Genomic DNA, 25,343 nt, shown 5'->3' on the forward strand with positions numbered 1-25,343 from the left:
ATACATAATGGGACTTCAGGGTTTTGTAATAGTTTTTGGTAAGAAACAAGGTGTCCTTGTAAAAGTTTTGCATTTCAAAAATAAATTTATATTATGATACCTCTATTATTGAGATTATATTGTAACATGATCTGAAGGAGATTTTTTGCCCATTTTATGCTAGGTTAAGTCTTTGGAACTTGATCATGTATTAAGATTGGGTCCATCTAATTCCATACTTGCATTTTAATTATAATCCATTCCAGGAAACCAAGAAGCCTCAATATTGATGACTTGTCTTAATTTTACCAATTTGACATTTCTAGGTCCCAAGGGTAGCCCTGGTCTCCCTGGGGAGCCAGGACTTACAGGACCACCTGGACTAAAAGGAAACATAGGTGATATGGGATTTCCAGGTGAGTAATGAACTCTCCCAAGTATTCGGATCCACTACTGGAAGATAGTTCACTATCTTTGTTATCAGAAAAGAGATTGGTGTGGATAGAATCAAACTGAGACAATATCTAAGTTAATTAGTGGGGAAAGATGTCTCATTATACAAAGATTTGAACTAGGAATTAAGGGACAGAGCTTTAAAAACCTTAAAAGTAAAATTTTACGAACTTGTATATTTTTTCCAGCTGTACCTCCTTTCACTTAAACTTCCTGTAGAATAGGCTTTTATAAGATCCTGATTGTAAAGCTCATTGTTATACAGCAGAATTTGTAGAGTTATTTAAAAAAATCTTTTGTTTGGTTATATGCATGACAGCTATGCCACAAATAAAAAGTATTTTGTAAAATATTGCATTTTACATGTTTTCAACAGGCCCTCAGGGTATAAAAGGATCCCCTGGTATTCCCGGAGTTCCTGGACAACCTGGCTCCCCAGGATTACCTGGACAGAAAGGAGAGAAAGGTGATCCTGGTGTTTCAGGCATTGGTATTCCAGGTCTTCCTGGCACAAAGGTAATCCTACTCTAGACATAAGCCTGAGCAGATGTGATTTTTCTATAATACTGTGCTCATTCCTAATTCTTCATTAAATAAACTATAGACTGGCATAGGCAAGAATTCATTCCTTCTCTTTTTTCTTATTTTAATAAGGAGATAGGTTTTAGGGTTTGCAACCTGTGAAGCTGCAACCAGCACAGCTAGGGTTCAGGCTCTGGAGAAGGGCTGCACACAAATGAATACACTAGACAAGAAATATGAATTTAGAAATCATGGGGTGCCCGGTGGAGAACCTTTCTCTAGGGGAAAAGCTTCACTGGGGCCCAGGCCCTGTTAGCTCTTATTCAGTTTTAGAATGCACCTCTTGCCCTTAGTCGGGCAGGCAGTCTGGTAGCAGACAGACTATCTTAAAGGTCAGTAAATATTAGTAAAGATTTACTTTGAGACTATTAGGTCAGGAAATTGCTTGAGTCACCATTGTCTCAACAGAACAATTGGTGCATAGCTTTTAGCCCTTGCTAAAGCTCAAGGTCCATCAACCTTCTGAGTTCTCTGTTGTGCTTTCATGATAGTATAGACAATGGATAGCTTCCAGCAGCATCCAGTCCGAAAAGCGGGGAAACTTCTGATTAATCTTAATTTTTTTGCATGTTTCAGTAATCCTAAGGCATATTTCTGCCTGCTTTTGGTTTTATTTACCCTTTTTAGTGATATGGTTGTTGGTCTTTGTCCAATTATTATTATTAACAATGTGATAAAACATACAAAGAAAGTAACTTTGGCTTTTTTTTTTTTGTAACTTGGGCAATTAATAAAAGTGCAGTAGTATTCTTAACTGCATATCTCAGGTACTTCTTCAAAAACAGTTTTCCATATCCCTCTGTGCCCCTAGTCCATGAGAAAACTCGGTGATGTTGCACAAGCAATCAGATTTAGAACTTGTTTTAGAATCATGGACTCAACAAATATTTGATAACTTCTTAATTCTATGTAAAAAGATAATAACTCTTACTGATTTGTAGAAATACCTTATAACTAGCAAAGTTGCATCTATTGTCTATAATATTTATTGCAAATATTTGCTCCCAGTCAGTTGTTTGTCTTATAGTATTGTTTAATCATTCAGTCAGACCACAAAACTAGAGAGTTTTTGAAGAGAAATTGTGTCACTCAACTTTCACAGACTTAGTGAAAATTCCCACTGAGATAAGAATTTACTGAATGATATTTTAAAAATAATTTATTTTTAATAGTGTACAAAGACTATAATTTACAATATATATGTGTATGTGTGTGTTATAGATAACTTATCATTTTTAAGACTCAATTTTACTCAATTTAAAAATCTCTGATATTGAGGAGCATCTTACAATGGAAAGCACCTGACAATTATAATTGGAAGCATTTTTATAATGTTATCGATACATAAAATGATGCTGCTTCTTCCAAATGTATGTATCTTTTATTGACAGACATGAACTCTAGACTTAGCTATCGTAACTTAGTAAATTTTAGCTAGCTTTCTTTATTAGCCCATAAATATATTCCACATTGTCTTTCACTATTATATAGTACTAGAGGCCCGGTGCATGAAAATCCATGCACTTGTGGGGGTGGTGTCCCTCAGCCCAGCCTGCCCCCTCTCACAGTCTGGGAGCCCTCAGGGGTGGGAGGCGACCCGGCGATCAGGAAAGGCGATGCCCCATCACACCTCTGCTGTTGTCACTGCCGGCAGCACAAGCCTTGGCTGGCCCTGGTTACCTGTGTCTCGGGCTGGCCCTGGGCAGCTGGGCAGCCACCATCCAAGGCTTGCCTGCACCTCGGGCTGGCCTGGGTGGCTGGAGGACTGAGGGGACTGAGGGACTCTGGAGGCAGGTGCTCGGAGTGGCCGGGCCTGCCAGGGAGCAGGCCCGGCCTTGCAGCACACCTGCTGCCCCGGCAGGGCTTAGGGGACTGGGTGCCCCCATCTTGTGGCTGTGGGCACCACCATATTTGTGGGTGGGGCAGTCAATTAGCATATTCCCTCCTTATTGGCTGTGGGCACCGCCATCTTTGAGGGCAGGGCAGTCAATTAGCATATTCCCTCCTTATTGGCTATGGGTACCACCATCTTTGTGACAGCATGAGGGTCAATTAGCATATCCCTTTTTATTACATAGGGTTTTTGTGTGAGTCAGTCATAAATAATTATAAGTACTGAAATTGTTTCCACCCTTTCATGATTACAAACATATGTTGCATGTGATATGATTCTTATCCATATCTTGTATATATATCATAATATTATTTAGTAAATATTGTCACAGAATAAATTCTGAGTAGGATTGCTAGAGCCTAGCATATAAATGCATTTTTAATATTGATAGTTACTGACAAATTTTCCTGTCATATACCTTTATAGCTTGATCAGTGTAATAAATTTTCTATTTTCTCCTTATGTTATAAATATTGTTTTATCAATCTCTAATTTTGTCAATCTAATGGGTGAAAACTAGTGCATCATTGTTTAAATTTGACTTTTCCTCCTTACAAGTGAGATTTCTTATGCTTATACCCTCTCTGCAAATTGTCTGTTCATACTCTGCCTCATTTTTAAGGAAGGGATTTGGTTATATATTTCCTAGCTAGAGGCCCAGTGCATGATTGAATCATGCACATGTAGGGTCCCCTACATGCTTTCGCTTTCGATCGCGAGGGAGCTGGGTGCCTGTCTGCTGGTGCACCAGGCCTTTCAGAAGCCTCCACCGAGCCGGAGGCTTCTGAAAGGCCTGGTGCCGGAGCAGATAGGCACCCAGCTCCCCCTCTTTTGATGGTCCACAGTGGGACATGAGCTCGCTGCCCCAGAGGCCCATTCTGTTCCGCAGCACAGCCATGGCGCAGACGCTGAGCTCGCGCCGCCGCTGGCGATGCAAGCTCAGCGTCCTGCCGGCCCAATCGGCTACCCCGGCCACCCCGAGTCCTGCCCCCTGCGCCTCCTGCTGGCCCAATCGTGGGCATAGTGGAGTGATGGTAATTTACATATTACCATTTTATTAGGTAGGATGATTTGCAGAAGTACTTTATAAATAGCAAAAATGCATCCATTATCTATTATATGTGTTCCAAATAGTTTTTCTCAGTAAGTTGTTAGTATTATATCATAGTTTACTATGTATTTCATCATGTAGAAGCTTAAATTTTTACATAGGTAAATTTTATACTCATTAACTAGAGGCCTGGTGCACGATATTCGTGCACAGGGATGTGTGTCCCTCAGCCTAGCCTGCACTCTCTCCAATCTGGGACATCCCTCTCACAATCCAGGACTGCTGGCTCCGAACTGCTCACCTGCCTGCCTTCCTGATTGGCCCTAACCACTTCTGCCTGCCAGCCTGATTATCCCCTAATCACTCCACTGCCAGCCTGATTGATGTTTAACTGCTCCCCTGCCAGCCTGTTTGCTCCTAACTGCCCTCCCCTGCAGGCCTGGTCACCCCTAACTGCCCTCTCCTGCAGACCTGGTCACCCCTAACTGCCCTCCCCTGCAGGCCTGGTCTCTCCCAACTGACCTCCCCTGCTGACCTAATCACCCACAACTGTCCTCACTTGCAGGCCTGGTCCTCCCAACCGCCCTCCCCTACTGCACATCTTGTGGTGGCCATCTTGTGTCCAGATGGGGGCATCCATCTTTGATCACATGGGGGCAGCCATCTTGTGTGTTGGACTGATGGTCAATTTGCATATTACTCTTTTATTAGATAGGATAAAGGCCTGGTGCACGGGAGGGGGCCAGCTGGTTTGCCCTGAAGGGTGTCCTGGATCAGGGTGGGGTTTCCCTTGGGGTTTGGGGCAGCCTGGGCGATGGGACTGTGATGGTTTGCAGGCCAGCCATGCCTCCCAGTGACCCAAGTGGAGGCCCTGTTATCTGGGATTTATTTATCTTTTATAATTGAATCTTTGTAGCCTTGAGCAGAGCCAAGCCTCCTGCTTGCTTCGTGGCCACAGCCATCTTTGTTGGGATTTATTTATCTTCTATAATTGAAACTTTGTAGCCTTGAGTGGAGTCCATGGTGTGCGGAAAGCTTGGCTTCCTCCATTGCCGGGGAAACCCAAGCTTTCTGCTCACTCTGTGGCCACAGCCATTTTTGTTGGAATTTATTTATCTTCTATAATTGAAACTTTGTAGCCTTGAGTGGAGTCCAGGGTGTGCAGAAAGCTTGGCTTCCTCCATTGCCGGGGAAACCCAAGCCTCCTGTTCTCTCCGTGGCCGCAGCCATCTTGGTTGGGTAAATTTGCATACTCGCTCCTTATTGGCTGGTGGGTGTGGCTTGTGAGTATAGTGGAGGTACAGTCAATTTGCATATTACTCTTTTATTAGATAGGATTATTGAAAAAATATCTATTGAGTATGTACAATGTTCTAGGTACTGTTTTAGGTGCTGGAGATAGAGCATGAATGAAATGAACTTGAATCAATAAAGAAACAAATTATATATATTAAAAACAAACAAACAAAAAAGACAGATGACAGACTCATAGACAGAGAAAGCAGGATGATAGCTGTCAGGGGAGGACATTGAAGGATTGTGTTGGTGGGTGGAGGAATTGAGCGAAAAAGAAACAAAAAAAAAGATTTTCAATTTCTTCTCCTCTCTCTTCTCTTTCTGGCACCCCCATGAGGCAAATGTTGGTACAGTTGAAGTTGTCTCAGAGGATCCTTACACTATCCTCATTTTTTTTTAATTCTTTCTTTTTCCTGTTCTGAATGGTATTTTTTGCTTCCTTATATCCCAAATCGCTGATTTGATTCTCTGCTTCATCTATTCTACTGTTACTTCCCTGTAATTTATTCTTCATTTCAGTTAGTGTGTCCTTCATTTCTTACTGGCTCTTCTTATGGTTTCTGTATCCTTTTTCATGCTGCTGAAGTTCTCACTAAGTTCATTGAACATTTTTTATAGCCAGTGTTTTGAACTCTGTATCTAGTAGATTGCTTGCCTCCATTTTGTTTTGTGACATCCCTGTGGTTGTTTCTATATATTAGGTAGAGATGCTATGTCTCTCAGACTTGATAGAGCAGCCTAGTATAGTAGGTGATCTATAGTGTCAAGTGGCACAACTTCCCTGATCACCCAGGTGGTGGTGGTAATTTACTACCACCCAGGTGGTGTGAAAGGCTGGTGGGGGCACATCAGGGCACCAGAGGCAGGGCACACTTCAGGAAAACACCCTCTTCATTTGCACTCCAGAAATACCAGGGGGGCTCAGACGTGGGCAGCCCACGGGGTGGGTTTCTGTGCAGGTCGTCATCATCTGGCATCGGGGGCCTGGCAGGGATGGCCCGTGCAGGAGGGGCAACAGGTACTCAAGTTGTGCCCCCTATGTGTGATGTGCACACCCTCCTCTTATAGTTGAGCCTTGATTGCTATTGGCATATCAATGGGAGAGACTGGTAGCAACTGCTGACTACTGAACCTCCAACCAACATGGAGGATCAGCTATGTAGGGGCCCACTGCACCAGAGAGTACTTACTTTAGCAGTGCTCTCATGCCTGCTTAGTCCACCCCTTGAGTGTGTTGTTTGTGGAGGTGTTTGGGTAATGGTTCTTTGATATATTCTGAAGCTATCCATTGGGTGTTCTGGCTCTGGGGCCTCCTGGGACGTGCCTCTCTTCTGACAAGGGCCACCTGGCATGATCTACAAAGCAATCTGCCGATAGCTGCTAGTTTTGTTGGGCTTGGAGTTGCCCAGGCTAGGCCAAGCTTTGAACCAAGGCCAACTGCTGCTAGTACCAGGCCTGGTACCACTTAGCAAGAGTACATGGCATACTGAAGCCAGATACTGCTTGAGAAATTTTTAGGAAAATCTGAAGCATGAGCCAAGACAGGCCATACTTATGGAAAACTCATTGGAACCAGCCTGGGCACGCCTGATAGTTGGGTGGGGCAAGACCTCAGGGAAACACAGTGTGAGGCAAACAGTGTGAGCAAGGTTGATGGAGTATAAGGTATGGTGCCCACCTCCTGGCTCTGTCGGGGAGGCCTCAGAAAAGGAACAATGGCCTCTGCCAGCACTTCCCTGTAGGAGAAAGCTGCCCCCAAAACTCTCGTGCTGGTGCCGGACAGTTCAGTTCCTCCCCGTATGTCCATGGTGCCTTTCAAGTTGCTGCTCCAGCACTGGAGCTCAGAGGGCAAGAGTCCATGTAGTCCATGCATGGGCCCTTTAAGAGGAACACCTGGGACTCCAGCAGCCCTCTGTTTCTCTCAGCCTCAATACCCACTGGTTTTTATTTTTATTTTAATTTTTTTATTGAGGTATAATTGACATACAAAATTATACTAGTTTCAGGTGTACAACATAATGACTCTATATTTCTATATATTGCAAAATTACCAGTACAATAAGTCTAGTTAACATCTAGACTTACATAGATGTTATATACATTAGTACAGAATTTTTTTTCTTATGATAAGAACTTTTAAGAGTTACTCTTTTAGCAACTTTGAAATATGAAATACAGTATTAATAGTAACCATACTGTACATTACATCCCCATGGCATATTTATTTTATAATTGGAAGTTAGTTAGACTGTCTACAGTTATCCTTTATCAGGTTCATAACCCAGTGATTGGACATTTGATGGTGCAAGGTTTGTTGGGATGATTACTTTGTGGGTTATATAAATGCCCCACTGGTTTTAACAGCCAGAAGTTATGAGGACTTCCATTCCTGTTACTGGAACCCTGGGCTGGGGGTGCCTGGTGTGGGGCTGAGATCCCTTGTTCCTCAGGGGGTACTCCACAACCAAGATATCTCTCCAGATTTTCATCTGCCTTTCATGGGTGTGAGACCAGCCCATTCCCCATGTCTATTCCTCTTACCAGTCTCTATGTGGCTTCTTCCTTTATTCTCTAGTTGTAGGACTTCCATTAAACCAGATTTCAGGCAGTTCTAAATTATTGTTCTGTGGCTTAGTTGTAATTTTGATGTGGTTGTTGGAGGAGGTGAGTACCATGTTTACCTACACTGCCATCTTCACCAGAAGTCTATTCTAAACTCAATCGTTATTAAAATTTAATCATACTAAGATTCTAAGAAATCTCTATCTTAATACCAGTTTGCTTTTTTGCTAAAATTGACAAGCAGACCCTAAAATTCATATGAAAATACATGGGACCCAGAATAACCAAAACAATCTTGAAAATAAAAGAATGAATTTTGAGGACTCACCCTTCTATATTTCAAAACGTATTATAAAACTTTAGCAATCCACTTTGTGTAATACTTGCATAGGATAGACATAAGGATCAATGGGATAGATTAGAGTCCAGAAATAAACCTATTCATTTTGGTCAATTTATTTCAACAAAGGTGCTAAGATAATTATGAGAAGAAAGAAAAATCTTTTTAACAAATGTTCCTAAAACAAGGGAATATCTATATTCAAATTAAATAATTTGCACCTCCTAACTCATATCATAAACCAAAATTAAACAATAATGGATAATTGACCTAAATATGAGAGCTAACACTACTGAAATCTTAGAAGCAAACATGACTAAATCTTCCTGACCTTGGGTTAGGTTAATGATTTCTTAGCTATGACACAAAAAGTACAAACAATCAAAGGAAAATATAAATTAGAATGTTAATTTTTTAAAATTTTGTGTTGCAAATTATGACATCAAGAAAGTAAGAGGACAACCCACAGAAAGGGAGAAAATATTTGCAAATCATGTCAGGGATTTTTATTCAGAATACATAAAGTACTCTTATATTCAATAAGAAAGCAAATAAACCAGTTTTTAAAATGGGCAATTTTAGTTGAACCTAACAAACATATATGGAATATTCTTTTCCACAACAGCAGAGTATACTTTTTTAGGGAACATAGAACATTCCTATGTTAGGCTAAGCTCTACCAAAAAACTGAAAAGGTGGGAACACTTTCAAACATATTATACTAGTGGCCTGGTGCACAAAATTCATGCACATTAAAAGGGGATTAATTAGAAGAAATATTTTAATATTGCTATTTGCCCTTTCTCTATAATAGAAGTGTCAGAGATGAAAGACAATTAGTAAAATGTATATGAAAATCTTCCTCCTGTCAGAGTTTGGGGCGCACCACGGGACCCAGAGTCAAGTCCCCGCCCACCCACATGTGCCTCAAAATCATGCGGGACTCAGACCCGGCTGGCCCCACCCCCATTGGGCTAGATCCAGACCCTGCCGGTCTCACCCTTGTCAAGCCCTGCTGGACAGGGGGAACAGCCTCAGGTCCCCTGGCCTGGCACCAGGGTGAGGGGGCATGGCCTTAGGTCCCCCAGCACAGTGCCAGGAGGGGGGCACAGCCTCTGGTCCCCTGTCAAGCCCCGCTGGGCATGGGGCATGGCCTGCAGTCCCCAGGCCTAGGGTGAGGGGAGCAGCCTGAGGTCTCCCGGCCTAGCACTGGGGAGGGGGGCTGCACCTTGAGGTCCCCGATCAAGCCCCACCAGGTGGGGGGTGTGGCCTGAGGTCCCCTGTCAAGCCCTGCCAGGTGGGAAGCACGGCCTCAGGTCCCCTAGCCTGGTCCTGGGGCAGGGAGTGTGGCCTGAGGTCCCCTGTCAATTCCCGTGGGTCAGAGAGCACAGCCTGAGGTCCCCCATCAAGCCCCACCAGGCAGGGTACACGGCCTGAGGTTCCCCAACCTGGCGCCAGGGAAGGAGGCATGGCCTGAGGTCCCCAGCCTGGCGCAAGAGCATGGGGCATGGCCTGAGGTCCCCCGTCAAGCCCTGCTGGGTGGGGGCCATGGCCTAAGGTCCCCCAGCCTGGCGCCAGGGGGGGGGCGCAGTCTGAGGTCCCCTGTCAAACCCCACAGGGGCGGGTTTGGGGGCACAGCCTCAGGTCCCTGCTGATTGCTCATTAAGGCTCATTACTGGAACTCAGCCTCCTCTGTGGGTGCAGCCATCTTGTGTTACAGAAATCCCTGCCTCTGCTGTGATGGAGTGATGGTCAATTTGCATATTTCCTCCTTATTATATAGGATAATGTCAGTATTTTCCTGATTTCAAAGCCAGACAAAGATCCTATAAGAAAACTACATACCAATATCCCTTTGTATATTGATGTAAATTTTTTCAACTGAATACTAGTACATCAAATTCAATGGCATATTAAAAGAATTGTATACTATGATCAAGTGATATTTATTCCTGGAATGCAAAGATGATTCAACACACAAAAGTCAATAATGCAATATATCACATTAAGAGAATGAAAGGAAAAATCCACATGGTCATTACAATTGAAGCAGAAAAATCATTTGAAAAAATTCAATGTCTTTTCATGATAATTTAAAAAAAAAAAAAAACACTCACCAGGCCCTGCTGTGTGGCTCAGTTAGTTAGAGCATTGTCCCATACACCAAAAAGTTGAAGGTTTGACTCCCAGTCAGGGCACATACATAGGTTGCAGGTTTGATCCCTAGTCAGGGTGAGGATGGGAGGCAACCAAATTGATGTTCCTATTCAAAAACATTCATGGATATCTTTGTACCATGGTTAACATAAATCGCAATCTCCTGCAAGGTTTGATCCAGACCCATCTACCTGACCCCATGTTTCTTTTATCAGTTAGGCTACTGAGGAAAGAAGGGTTATTATTGGAAATACAGCCAGAGCATAATTATTGGACCGATGAAACATTATAGTATTTTTATGTATTAACTAGAGGCCCAGTGCATGAAATTCGTGCATGGAGGGGGGGTTCCTCAGCCCCGCATGCACCCTCTGCAAATCGGGACCCCTACACCTTTTTTCTTATCTAGATAAACTCTTCACATTTAAAAAAATTTAACTGAAATATCACCTACTCTAGGAAATCCTCTTTGTTTATTTATTTTTTATTTATTTATTTATTTGTTTGTTTGTTTTTAAATTTATTTTTTATTCCTCAACTCCCACCCCACTCCCATCCCAAACCCCTCCACATGCATTCCCCCACCCCCCTGTTGTACGTGATCACTGGCTAGGCTCATATGCAAGCGCACAAGTCCATTGGTTGGTCTATCTCCCTTATCCCCACCCTCCCTTACCTTCCCTCTGAGGTCTGACAGTCTGATTGATGTTGATCTTGTTCAGTCTATGTTGTTCATCTTTTCCCCTAGATGAGTGAGCTCATGTGATACTAGGAGTACACTTATAGGAACCGAAAATGAGACAAGCAATAATGGTTATGCTGAGAGGCAAATGAATCAGTCTATAGTGAGTTTCTTTCTGGGCCAACAGTTCTTTTGAGTCCCAATATCTATGTCCAACAGTTCTTTATGTGTACATAACAGCAATGATATTTCAGTTCTGTATGGTGGACAAATGGTGGTAATGCAGGTCCGACCCTCTATGGTTTGGTCCTGGGCAATCTGCAGTGATGCACATCAGCTGACTGCTAGTATGGCAAGGCGACGTCAGCGTCTTCCATCTCTGGACTGTTTCTCTTCTGTCTTCATGGCTGGAGCACTCCTGTCAATTCCTCTCTGTTGCAGGAATACACATGGTCTCGGAGTTGTTTTCTGAAAATTTACAAACATATTCTCGACCAAAAGTTAATAAAGGAATCTTTTCTATAAATTTGACTTGCGACCCTATTTTATTTTTTGCCCAAACGATTTTCCTTTGGCTTGTTTTGACCCCATGTATGTTTTCCATGGGTGTCTTGCTGTTAGCATTACAAATGAAAGTTAATTTTCTAAAGTAAAAATTTTCTAGATATAATTTATTTACAGGATATTTTTCCTTACATGATATTCTTCTACTATCCCCCCTTTTTTGGTTTAAATATTAGGAGGCTTTTGGAAATTTTATGCTGTAATCTTGATAGCTTTTAAATTTTACTTTTTTGCACTAAAATGTGACTGCTTTAGGTTCATTATATATTATGCAATTTTATCATGAGATGTACTACCAATAAAAATTTTAGTTAACACTTTAGGAACAGCTTTTTTGTCCAGTACAATTGATTTTTCTGGAATATTCGCTTTTTTCAATTGGCCAATTTAAATTAGTCTGAAAACTTGACTACTGTTTTACTGTCAAATTTAATACTCTAACAAACATCTTACTTTTCCCTGTAAATATTAGTGGAGAGGATTATTTGCCTTCTTGAGTAGGCCATGAGCATTCCTGGTGCTAGGCTGGATTTAGATATCAAAGAACCCAGTTCCCCGCATCATGGGTGCAAGACATCTCCATCAAGTCTTATTGCAATGAGAGGGCATCTGCTGTCGGCCAAGTCTCTGTTACCTGGGTCCCGTTTTGAGCTGGGCATGGGAAACTAAGCAGCCCTGGGGGCAGGAGACCTCCCTCAGCAGGGGTGAGGGTTCAGGACCCTGCAAACTTGGGGGGGGTGAAGGTCTGTGCCACACCTCTGTTGATCCCCAAGTTCTCTCCTGATGGCCCCTTTGCGACTGTGTCTGTCTTAGGTTGTTCCTTTCCGGAGGAATCTCACCTGTCTCTGGCTAACCAGCCATCCTCCAGGGCCAAGCATGGTGCTGTGAGGTTTAGTTCTGTCTCCTTGGTCACCAATGCCCCCATGGCCTCCACGCCCAGCACCTGCCTTGGGATTCCCTCGCCTGCTGGCAGGGTCCCAGCAATGATCACATATCTTGTGGAACCCAGGTCTCTTCTCCAAGGAGGCCCAGCTCCCCCCACTGGGCGAGAGGCAGATCCATGGTACCAGCCATCACAAGGCTTCAACCTTGGCATGAACAGAACCTCAGGCAACAGCTGTGGACAATTGGATTGTGAGAAAAGGGTCTCTCTTGGCCAAAAGGGCAAGAGGGGCCAATTTAGAATGCTCAGGTGCCTTCCCAGGGGGCCCTCTACACAGTGGCAGGGATTAAACCCTTTCATGTCCTTTTTCAATTGCTGCCAGACATTCAAAGAATTAGTTTGTAAGTTTGTTTGGGATAATTGTAAATTATGCTGTTGTAATTCTGAAATATCAAGAGATGGTTTACCTTTGCCTCCAAGCACCAAAAAGATGATTTTTTATTGATCCCCAAGGGTGCAAGGTAATATTTTAGGTAATGGGGGTAATACAAATCTGGGAAAAAATTATAATGACATTGTAGAATAATATCTTGTAAGGATATTCTTTGCTCTAGGCCATGGCAATTCCATTTCAAACTGGGTGCCAGTTTCTTTTTGTATAGACAAGGTCTTAGCTACATTTTCTACACCTCTCCCAGTAGCAAGTAGTGATAGTCCCTTTCTTTGGTGTCCACACAAGCCAAAAACCTCTCTTTAATTTTACATACAAAGGAGCACTGGTTTGATTTTGTGTCATACAAAAGGGAATCTGGGTGGAGACCCCTGTGTAATTATACTTCCTTGCCCCACCCATGGTCCTCCTGGATGAACAAGGTGTTTGGTATTATTGGTGACTACATTAGGAGGGGGATCAGCCCTCGTAAGGGCTCTTACCCATTAAGAGTCAGGAACATAAGTCCAAAATACTTCCCCATTTGCCCCAGGTAATCTTACCGTACAGCTGATGACTGCTAGCATGGCAAGAAAGATGTTCTCAGGCATCCTTGGGGTTCTGGTTACCTCACAATTTCTTTTTTTTATTTTATATTTTTATTATTATTATTATTATTCTTTATGTGTCCTTATTCCCCCATTACCCCCTATCCCCAATTCGTGCCCCACCACCCTGTTGTCTGTGTCCATTGATTAGGCTTATTGCATGTTCACAAGTCCCTTGGTTGATCTCTCACCCTTTCTCCCTCCAACCCCATCCTTCCCTGAGGTTTGAGGTTCTGATCGATGTTTCTCAGTCTCTGGATCTGTTCTTGTTCATCAATCTATGCTGTTCATTATATTCCACAAATGAGTGAGATCATGTGATATTCATCTTTCTCTGCCTGGCTTATTTCACTTAGCATAATGCTGTCCATCTCCATCCATGTTGTTGCAAATGGTAGGAGCTCCTTCTTTTTTACCGCAGCATAGTATTCCATTGTGTAGAAATACCACAGTTTTTTTAATCCACTCATCTGCTGATGGGCATTTTGGCTGTTTCCAAATCTTAGCTATGGGGAATTGTGCTGCTATGAACATAGGGGTACATATATCCTTTCTGGTTCGTGTTTCTAGTTTCCTGGGATATATTCCTAGGAGTTGGATCCCTGGGTCAAATGAGAGTTCTATTTTTAGATTTTTGAGGAAACTCCATACTGTTCTCCACAGTGGCTGTACCAGTCTGCATTCCCACCAGCAGTGCAAAAGAGTTCCTTTTCCTCCGCATCCTCGCTAACACTTGTTGTTTGTTGATTTGTTGATGATAGCCATTCTGACAGGTGTGAGATGGTACCGCATTGTTGTTTTGATTTGCATCCCTCTGATGATTAGTGACTTTGAGCAGGTTTTCATATGTCTCTTAGCCTTCCTTCTGTCTTCTTTCGAAAAGTGTCTATTTAGATCAGTTGCCCATTTTTTATTGGGTTGTTCATCTTCTTTTTGTTAAGTTGTATGTGTTCTCTGTAAATGTTGGAGATTAAACCCTCATCGTTGATATCATTGGCAAATATGTTCTCCCATGCGGTGGGCTTTCTTGTTGTTTTAGGAAATCCTCTTTGAACAAATGTCTTTACAATCTGTATTAAGTATTTTCATAGTATATCATTCTTTTTCTTTAGCAGCTACTTAGAATGGATGCAATGTGGTTTTCATTCTTGCATCTGATTTTTTTTTCTTGCTCTTGTAATGGCAAAGCTTATCCACTTTACATTTGCCCTTCAAGGGCTTATATTTGGTTCAGTTTCTAGTTGGCTCCCTGTTGTTTCTTTTAAGCAATAAATTTGGGTTGTGATAGTAAGCCTCACTTGTCATCAAGCCTGTAGGTCTCCCTATCTGAATATTTCTATAATACCTATCACTTTAGCATACCAGAGATTGTGTTCATTTATAGAAAAAAACAATAAATGTCACCTGATCATTTGATCTTCTAGTAATATTTTATAGCAAGATGTATTATTTTAGTAATTTAACTATTACAAAACCGAAGTGTACAGAAATAAATCACATTGAACAATAAAGAATGACTCAAATATCAAAGCATAGTACACTTAGGGCCTCCCTTGTCCTATGCCTCAGATATCATAGCATAGTACACAGTTCACATGGAATTCAGCTTCCTTTAAAATAGGAAGGGATGCCATACTCATGAAGCAGCTACTTCCGCACACATTTTTTAATTTAATTCACAGCACATACTCTTTGTACTAATTATTGGAAAATCATCCTGGCAATTGACTCTGTTCCTCTCTGTATTGTTGCCTTACATTCTGATGTTATTACTGCACTTTTATCATCCACTCACTCTAATAAGATTGTGAATTTTTTAAGGGCAGTGATCATGACTTGAGCTTGTGTTTCTCTGTCATGGTGTCTAGATAAATAAAATGCCATCCAGTCCAAATGACTGTGATGAAAGAGGCCCACTGTTGCTAGAGACCTCTGATTTTTATTTAAGGGGCCTCACTTGTTCTGCGCCTTTACAGAGGGGTGAGTAGGGGCTGAGGGAATTTGAGGAAACCCAGACAGAATTCTCCTCCTAAAAGATTTTGCTAAGCTGGCCCCTGGGACGCCAGGCATTTGTCCAATTAAAATCCGGACACACAGCAATAACAAAGGCACTGGTCTCCTACAGCTAATGCATGGGGATCAAACCCCAGCCTGTAGGAACTCACCCCTGAAGTCAGGACCAGGCCGCTGGGTTGACCTGGGCTGGTGCTCCTAACTCTGGCGAGAGGGAGACTTCCCGTGGTTGCAGGCTAGAGGCCCAGGACTCCACGCCATGCATCTGAACAGGTCCCTAGCACAGATTGGTCAGCGGAGCATCTTCCTTGCCTGGGATTGTGGGGCAGCTTGGCCAGGCTTGGCCTGGCCTGTTCGCCCCATGATCACGGGGCAGCTCGGCCTGGCCTGTTCACCCTATGATTGCGGGGTGGCTTGGCCTGACCTGTTCTCCCTGTGATCACAGGGCGGCTCGGCCTGGGCTCACTGCTTTCCACCAGCTGCAGCTCGCCAGTCTCCTATGGGCTGGGGGGAGCTGACCAGTTGAGCCCACAGCATGTGGCAGCAGCTGTGAAGGTCGCCATGGCAACCCAGCACTGACTTCCGGTTGGTCAGCCTTTGGTTGTGATAGGTCGTTACAAGTTACAACCCTGGGCTTTTATTATTAGTATTCTGTAAATGCAAGGTGGAAAGAAATGTGGGCTATTTAAACCCAGGGACGTTTTCTAAGTGTGAACAGTTAGGACAGGACCAAATTTCATGAACCTTTTTTCATACACGAAAGGTCTTCATGGACGTTTTGGACAGATATAAATATCTACTGACCCTGTGGGAAAGAGTATGGAGGGTCCTCAAAAAATTAAAAATAGAACTACCATATGATTCTGCACTATAACTTCTGGGTATTTATAAGAAAAAAAAATACTAACCTGAAAAGATAAATGCACTCTCATGTTCAATGCAGCATTATTTACAATAGCCAAGTTATGAAAGCAAACTAAATATCCATTGATGGATGAATGGATAAAGAAAATGATATACATATATAAATTATATATCACATTATTGAGCCATAGAAAAGAGGGAAATCTTGCCATTTGAGAAAACATAGATGGACATTGAGGTAATTTTCTATGTGAAATAAGTCAGACAGAGAAAGACAAATACTATGTGATCTCACTTATACATGGAATCTAAAACATTAAATAAATAAAATGAAAACAACAAGAAAAATTCAGCTGATGGATATACCAAAAGATTAGTAATTGCCAAAAGTGGGAGGGTGCAGGGGGGATGGGCAAAATGGGTGAAGGGAATTAAAAAGTAGAAGTAGACACATAGATATAGAGAACAGAGTGATGGTTTTCAAAGGGGGAGGGACTTTAGGGGACTGGGTGAAAAGGGGAAGAGGCTCAGAAGTACAAATTTGGTAGTTACAAAATAATTATGATTATGCAAAGTACAGCATAAAAATATAGTCAATAATACTGTAATAAATATGTATGGTGCCTGGTAGATACTTGAAGTATCAGGGGAATCACTTTGTAAAATATACACTTCTCTAACTTTTGTGCTGTACACCTAAAACTAAAACTAAATAATATTGAAAATAAACTGTAATTGAAGAATAAAATTTTTTAATCCTCATTTGAGGATATTTTCCCATTGATTTTTAGAGAGAGTGGATGAGAGAGGGAAAGACAGAGAGAAACATCAATGTGAGAGAAACACATCCATTGGTTTCCTCCTGCATGCACCGTGACCAGGGCCCGGGTGGGGGAGGAGCCTGCAACTGAGGTATGTGCCCTTGCCTGGAATCCAACCAGGACCCTTAGGTCCACAGGCTGACGCTCAATCCACTGAGACAAACCAGCTAGGGCATAAATAAAATTTTTAAATTATAAGCTTCTAGCTATAAAATAAATGTCATGGGATGTAATGTACAACATGGTGACCATAATTAATAATACTCTTTTGTATATTGAAAGTTGATAGAGCTAATCTTAAATGTTTTCATCACAAGAACAAAAACAATTTTAACTATGTAAGGTGATAGATGTTAACTAGATCTATTGTGGTGATCATTTTTCAAATGTATACAAATAACTAACCATTATGCTGTAGTTCTGAACTAATATAATGTTATATGTCTATTATAAAAGCCTGAAGAACAAATGTACATAATTGTGGTTTAAGTATATTCAAGTCATGTCTGGCCTTTGCTAGAAATGTAAATAAACCGTAATTTCCCCTTTTCAGAGTGATTTACAGGATTCCTGGCCAGTTTGTTGATTCTCTGAGTGCTCTCTTTTATCTCTTCTTCCTTACTTTTTTTGAAACTCATTGTTTTCTCTGAAAGCATATATGAATAATAAAAGTTTAGATAAAATTTAAACTAGCAAATTTAGTCCTTTTCAGAAACCCTGGTAAAATATTTACTTTTTGTTTACGGTTTACTTGGTTTGAAGTATTAAGGCCATAGGGAAGTGATAAGAACTATATTGGGTAACATGTGAGGGTTGAAATTATAGATTGGGTTATTTGTGGAACTTAACATACTTTACCACAGTTTATCTATTGCCTTTCAGGTTTACCATTAGCAGAATATATGAATTTTCTTCTTGTATTTTATTTTGGCATATAAATGTCATTGGTTCATAAATAACAAGAAGAATAATGATATTTTATTCAAAGCTTTTCTGTGTATAAATACCTAAGATGGAACCAATCCAATAAAAAATTTAATTACATACCTATTATGTGTGTAAAACTGTGCTGACATTTTATTTATAAAGGTTTATACAAATGTATATATATTTATATCCCAAGACTCTTAATTATTTTTAAATTTGTTGTAAAAGGCATTAGTTGAAAAGGCTTTTACTATGATGCAGAAACAATTGAGTCACAAATAAATTATCTTATTTGCCTATACAAGCATAATTGCTAAATTAAGAAGGAAGTATTCAGCAGATGATGTTGCACACTAATACTTTGTTGGGTAGGTCATAATCCTCGTGAGCAGAGCAGTGAACACTGTGATAGTAGTAAATATAAAGTTATGACATGTTCTCATTGTTATTGGGAAAATCTTGTTTTAATTTGTGAAAGTGGGTACAAATTTTTCTAAGGCTCCATTAGGAGAAAACTTAATGAAAATGTTCATTGAACAAAAATGGTTATACACAAATTGTCTCTGACCCCAAAGAAATTTTCAATGTAATTGAAGAGTGAAGACATGTATGTGAAAAACCATTATAGACATGACAAAATAAGAACCTGAACTAAATTCTTAGGGTAAGCTCTATTTGTCTTGGTAGGTTTCATGGAGAAAATGGGATTTGAGATGTCCACTAAAGAGTTGATAGACCTCTTTATGTTAAAATGAAATAAAACTTTTGCAGTAGAATCTACTGTAGCTTTGTTTGACATGTGTATTCTAAGCAATTAATTTTATTGTAGCATACTAGGGATGATGATCACAGGTTCTGAAATCAGACTCTTTTGATCCAAATCCAAATTCCACCAGTTACCAGCTGAATCACTGTAAAATGGGGATAATAACAGTATATTTCTTATGGTATTGTTAAGGATTAATGAGAATAATGCATCTGGAGTGTGACAGACCTTGGTACAAATACCAGTTCTGCCACTTACTAGCAACATTAAGCACTTGACTTCTCCAAGGTTCACTTTTCTTGTTTACAAATGGACTAGAGGCCCAGTTCACGAAATTCATGCTTGGATAGGGTCCCTAGGCCTGGCTGGCGATCAGGGCTGATCTGTGGTGCAACCAGCAGGTGATCTGGGGGGGTGAGGGGGCCCATTGGCCCCCGCCTTGACTGGCCTGGGGCCTAAGGGCTGGGGGCAGCTCCTGCATTGAGCATCTGCCCCCTGGTGGTCAGTGCACATCATAGCTACCAGTCATTCCACCTGTCGTTCTGCAGTTCAGTTGATTTGCATATTAGGCTTTTAATTATATAAACTATGATAAATCTAACTCAAAGGGCTGTTGAAATGATTAAATGAAGTGATTTATGTAAATCACTCCGTAATGTGCCTGACACATAGTAAAAGGTCTATAAATGTTATGTCATTTTATAATCTAACTACTGGGGAGACTTTAGTTTTATCTTTTTATTCAAAATTTTAGGGTGAACCTGGTCTGCCTGGATACCCAGGGAATCCTGGCATCAAAGGTTCTATGGGAGATACTGGTTTGCCTGGATTACCCGGGACTCCTGGAGCAAAAGGACAACCAGGCCTTCCTGGATTCCCTGGTAATATTCTTTTTTCTTAAATGCTTCCTTCTCTCCTTCTTTATTTACCCTAACCTATATCATAGAGCAACTTATTTGGCAGACTTTTATTCTTTTCCAATCAGATACTGACTAGCAACATAATTTTGAACTAGCTCTTTAAATTTTCTTTGACCAAATTTCTTTCTGTATAAAATAAGAATTATCAACTCAGCAGGACAATATCCTGTGGACATAGGACTATTTGTTGGATCATTTTTCAATCGTTGACTGTTGGCCACAAGTCAATTAAGAGGCCTTACTATGTTTGTAGGTGATAATGTACATTGCCAAACCCTAGTCTGCTGCTGATTCTCTTAGAATGTACTCAGGTACACAGTGGGTGGCTATTGGTAGAACGAACAATCATAACATTCATTCAAATGACAAGAACTGTGTTATGCAAGCAAAAGGACTTAGTATTATAGACAAGAAGATAGCCTGAACTAGATTGTTATAGTCCCTTTACTTTGGGTTAACAGTGAAATACTAGAGGCCCAGTGCATGAAATTCGTACACTTGGGGGGTCCCTCAGTCTGGCCTGTGCCCTCGTGCAGTCCGGGAGCCCTTGGGGATGTCCAACTGACATCCTTAGTGCTGCTGCAAAGGCGGGAAAGGCTCCTGCCACTGCTGCTGTGCTTGCCAGCCGTGAGCCCAGCTTCTGAGCACACTGACTAGGGGGCTGCTCCTGCATTTAGCGTCTGCCCCCTGGTAGTCAGTGCACGTCATAGCGACCGGTCATTCTGCTGTTCAGTTGATTTGCATATTAGCCTTTTATTATATAGGACTAGAAGCCTGGTGCACAAAAATTCGTGCACTGGGTGGAGGGGTTCCCTCAGCCCAGCCTGCTCCCTCTCACAGTCTGGGAGCCCTCAGGGGATGGCCTACTGACGGCTTAGGCACACTCCCCGTGTGGAACAGGCCTAAGCTGCAGTCTGGCCTCCCTCTACGGGAGGCAAGCAGGATGATCAGGGGAAGGCGCCTTCCCCATCACCCCACTGTTGCTACCACTGCTGGCCACCGCAGCCACCAAGGTGTTTTCATCAACACAGAGTCCACTGCCTTCACCATGAAAAAATGACAAACTTTCTTTAGGCATTTTCAAGATGTCTCTTTCATAACATTTCTTCCTTCCCTTCCTTCCTTCCTTCCTTCCTTCATTCTTTTCTCTCTCTCTTTCTCTCTTTCTCTCTCTCTCTCTCTCTCTCTCTCTCTCTCTCTCTCTCTCTCTCTCTCTCTCTTTCTTTCTTTCTTTCTTTCTTTCTTTCTTTCTTTCTTTCTTTCTTTCTTTCTTTCTTTCTTTCTTCTTCACCTGAGGATATTTTTCCATTGATTTTTAGAGAGCGTGGGAGAGAGAGGGAAAGACAGAGAGAAACATCAATGTGAGAGGGACACTCGATTAGTTGCCTCATGCATGAGCCCTGACCTGGGCCCCGGCCAGGGAGGAGCCTGCAACCTAGGTACATGCCCTTGACCAGAATCAAACCTGGACCCTATGGGCTGCAGGCCGAGGTTCTATCCATTGAGCCAAACTGGCTAGGACAGGATATGACATTTCTTAGCTCCTACAGTAGCGGATCTTTATTTTTTCCTCCAGGAGTGAGGTGGAAAAACCCTAGATCACCTTCTTGGATTCTTATTACCCAAGTTACCAAGAATACTGCAAGTGGCATACCGGGAGCTTAGCCAATGAGCAGTCAGAAAAGGTGTTTCCTCTGCAGTTCACACGCAGAGGTGGGACTGCCAGCATGCTGCAGTTGGCAGGCCCTCTTCTCTTCTGGCCTGCACCATCCATGGCTTGCCTCACCACGCACACAGTACCTTCCAGCACACCTGTGCACGCAGCCTCCTCCTGAGTGGTCATGACGTTACAGTGTCCTATACAATTTGCATATTACCTCTTCATATATATGTGTGTGTGTGTGTGTGTGTGTGTCTGTGTGTGTGTGTGTGTGTGTGTGTGTGTATATATATATCTATATATCTATATCTATATCTAGATATAGATATAGATATAGATATATAGATATATATATATATATATAACCTAAATACAGTAAAGTATACAGGAATATAAATGAATGTTTACCCATGTATATATCCATGCATCCACCATATATATCAAGTTATGAAATTGTTCCTTCATACCATAAAGTTTACACATTCTTCACAATGAACCCACACCCCCATAAACCACTACTATGACTTCTATCACCATTAATTAATTTTGCCTCTTTTTGAAATTCATATAAATGGAATCACACAGTATATATCCTTGTGTCTGGCTTCTTTCACTCAACATTATGTTCATAAGATTCCTTTATCTTGTTGCATGCTTCAGTAGTTGTGTTTTGTTTTGTTTTTTAACAATGCTCTGTAATATCCCATTGACGAATATACTGTAATCAATTACCCATTCTCCTGTTGATGGATTTTTGTGTTGTTTTCATTTTGGGAGTTGAAGGGATTCAGAACAAGTCTCCCCAATATTTTCCACTTGGCATGGATTATTTTGAGCTGGAGGCCATTGAGACCCTGTGGGCTCACAAGAAACTTTTACTTCTCTCTTAAAGAATTTAAATTGGGGGCCTTGCCCAAATAAGGATTATTACCAGAAATAACTTTTTATGGCATAACTATAGGTCAGGAGAAACATGTAATTACTGATCATCTGCTCTTACTATCATCCTGCAAATTACCCTCCTCCCTTCTAAAGCCTCAGTTGCCTTACCTCATTCCTTAGCTCAGAATGCCATGTATGCCTCATTTTACCTTTCAGTATCTGAACCTCTCATGTATGTGGGGTTCCCATACACATGTATGTAACTAAATTTGGTTATTTTCTCTTTTTAATCCAACTCATATTGGAATAGATTATTAGACCAGTTGAAAGAATATAGAAGAGTAGAGATAAATTTCTTCAAAAAGATGCTATTAACATTCTTTGACATGATTTTGGTGGACATATGTCCTCATTTCTCTTAGACAAAAACTTAGTAATAGAATTACTGAATCATAGGGTCTGTAGATATTTAAATTTAGTAGATGGTGTCAGTTTTCCAAAGTGGTTTTATAAATTACAGCCACACTTGCAATGTATAAAATGTCCATGGATGGCTCCCAGTGTTTGCCATGATCATATAGTGGTTATTATTTGTGAAATGTCCAGTTGGCCATAGCTTTGCCTGACTTGGTATTATCAGTCTTTTTAATTTTCAATATTCTAGTGGTTATATAGAAGTATCTCAATGAAGTTTTAATTTACATTTTCCTAATGAATGATAATATTAAACATTTTTGCATATACTTATTGCTCATTTGTGTAGCATCATTTTGAAGTGATGCCTGCTCCAAGTCTTTTTACTCATATTTTATTGGGTGGTTTTCCTATTATCTTATAGATTCAAAGCAGTTCTTTTTTCCAAAGTTTAATGTTTAAGATTTTGTATTTTGGTTTATGATCTGTATAAATAAAAATATTTTTATGGGGTGAAGTAGGGGTCCAGATTTGTTATTTCCATACAGGTATCCAATTGCACCACACTGTTATTGTGGGGTTTTTTCTCAAGAACTTAAGTTCTTTTGTTTTTTTCATCAAAAGACACCATAAAAAACAAATAAGGAAGCCAGCACAGTAGGAGAAAATACTTGCAAAATATATATCTGGCAAATGACAGCTTTCTGGGATATTTAAAGAGCTTCTACAACTCAATACTAACACGATATACAGTTCAATATTTTTAAATGGGGAAAACTTTAAACAGACATTTTATAAAAGAAGATATATGGATGGCTACTAAGCACATGAAAAATTGATCAATATCATTAAGCATCAGAGAAATGCAAATTAAAACCACAATGAATTAACACTACATTCCTACCAGAATGGCTATTATTAAAGCAACTGTTTTCACCATATGTTGTACAAGGATTTGGAGCAACTGGAATTCCCAAATGTTGTTGTTAATGTAAAATGGTTTGGCAGGGATTAGATAGATACATACATACATAGATAGATACATAGATATCAGCACATACCTACTCTCTGGCTTAGTTTTTACACTCCTATCTAGGTATTTACCCAAGATAAGTAATGACATATGCCTTCAAAAATACCAATGCAGAAATATCCATAACAGCATAATTCAAAATAGCCAAAAACTGGAAGTAGACCAAATTTCCATAAATAGAATAGAAAACCATAATAGCTAAAACGTAACCAAATGTTCAACAATAGATGAATGGATTAAATTTTTTGATATATCAATACAATGGACTCCTGCCAGTTCTACTAGTTAAATCTGGTGGTAATTATTTTTATTATGAATATATAATAATTAAAGCTTCTGGATAAATAAATTTAAATTGTAAATTTCTTAAAAGAACCAGCAAACACAAGCATCTTTTGGGGTTTTCTTTCTATTCTTCACTGTTTCTTTGCTAACACTATAAATTGTAAATTTGAGTTGTAGCTTTCAAAGAAATGCAGTTTTTCTTTTTTATTATTATTAAACTGAATTCTTTACTCTAGGAACCCCAGGCCCTCCTGGATCAAAAGGTATTACTGGTCCTCCTGGGAACCCTGGACTTCCAGGAGAACCTGGTCCTATAGGTAAGCATAAAAAAAGGGGGTTTGATATTCTGTAAAACTAAGCCTAATGTTCATTTTGGGAAAGTCAAATCATTTCAGGGAGCTGTGAACATTATCCAGACAAGGAAATGGTGATCATTCATTTAGCACTGTTTGTTAGGTACAAAGTGAACAGCTCAATAAAAAGTACATTAAATTGCCTAGTCAGTGTTGCTCAGTGGTTGAGCATCGATCCATGTACCAAGAGGTTGCCAGTTTGATTCCAGCCATGTAGGAGGCAGCCTATCAATGTTTTTTTTTTTATTTATCTCTTCCTCTCTGTTCTTTTCTCTCTAAATCAACTACAAATATTTTTAAAACTAGAGGCCTAGTTCACGAAATTCATGCACAGGGGTGGGGGTGTCCCTCAACCCAGCCTGCACCCACTCCAATCTGGGACATCCCTCTCACAATCCAGGACTGCTGGCTCCCAACCGCTTACCTGCCTGCCTTCCTGATTGCCCCTAACTGCTTCTGCCTGCCAGCCTGATCACTCCCTAACTACTCCCCTGTCAGCCTGATTGACGCCTAACTGCTCCCCTGTTGGCCCGATTGCCCCTAACTGTTCTCCCCTGCCAGCCTGGTCACCCCTAGCTGCCCTCCCCTGCTGGCCTGGTCACCCCCAACTGCCCTCCCCTGCCAGCCTGGTAACCCCTAACTGCCCTCACCTGCATACCTGGTCCCCCCAACTGTCCTCCCCTGCAGGCCTAGTTGCCCCTAACTGTCCTCCCCTGCCAGCCTGGTCACCCCCACCTGCCCTCCCTGCAGGCCTGGATGCCCCTAACTGCCCTCCCCTGCATACCTGGGTCCCCCCCAACTGTCCTACCCTGCAGGCCTGATCACCCACAACTGCCCTCCCCTGCAGGCCTGGTCCCTCCCAACTGCCCTCCCCTGCTGGCCTGATTGCCCACAACAGCCCTCCCCTCCTGGCCATCTTGTGGC

General features: G+C 41.3%; 1 protein-coding gene across 2 annotated transcripts in view; it reads left to right on the forward strand.

Annotated features, from left to right (window-relative positions):
- Positions 1-25,343, forward strand: part of COL4A5 (collagen type IV alpha 5 chain) — a 309,426-nt gene that overhangs the window by 237,289 nt on the left and 46,794 nt on the right. For both annotated transcript variants that reach the window (XM_054723296.1, XM_054723239.1), the window contains exons 35-38: positions 306-395; positions 809-948; positions 19,627-19,753; positions 24,303-24,383. In XM_054723296.1, coding sequence (XP_054579271.1) covers positions 306-395; positions 809-948; positions 19,627-19,753; positions 24,303-24,383 — 438 coding nt within the window. The remainder of the gene's footprint in view (positions 1-305; positions 396-808; positions 949-19,626; positions 19,754-24,302; positions 24,384-25,343) is intronic.

This window comes from Eptesicus fuscus, chromosome 1 (assembly GCF_027574615.1).
Source record: "Eptesicus fuscus isolate TK198812 chromosome 1, DD_ASM_mEF_20220401, whole genome shotgun sequence".
NCBI lineage: Eukaryota > Metazoa > Chordata > Mammalia > Chiroptera > Vespertilionidae > Eptesicus > Eptesicus fuscus.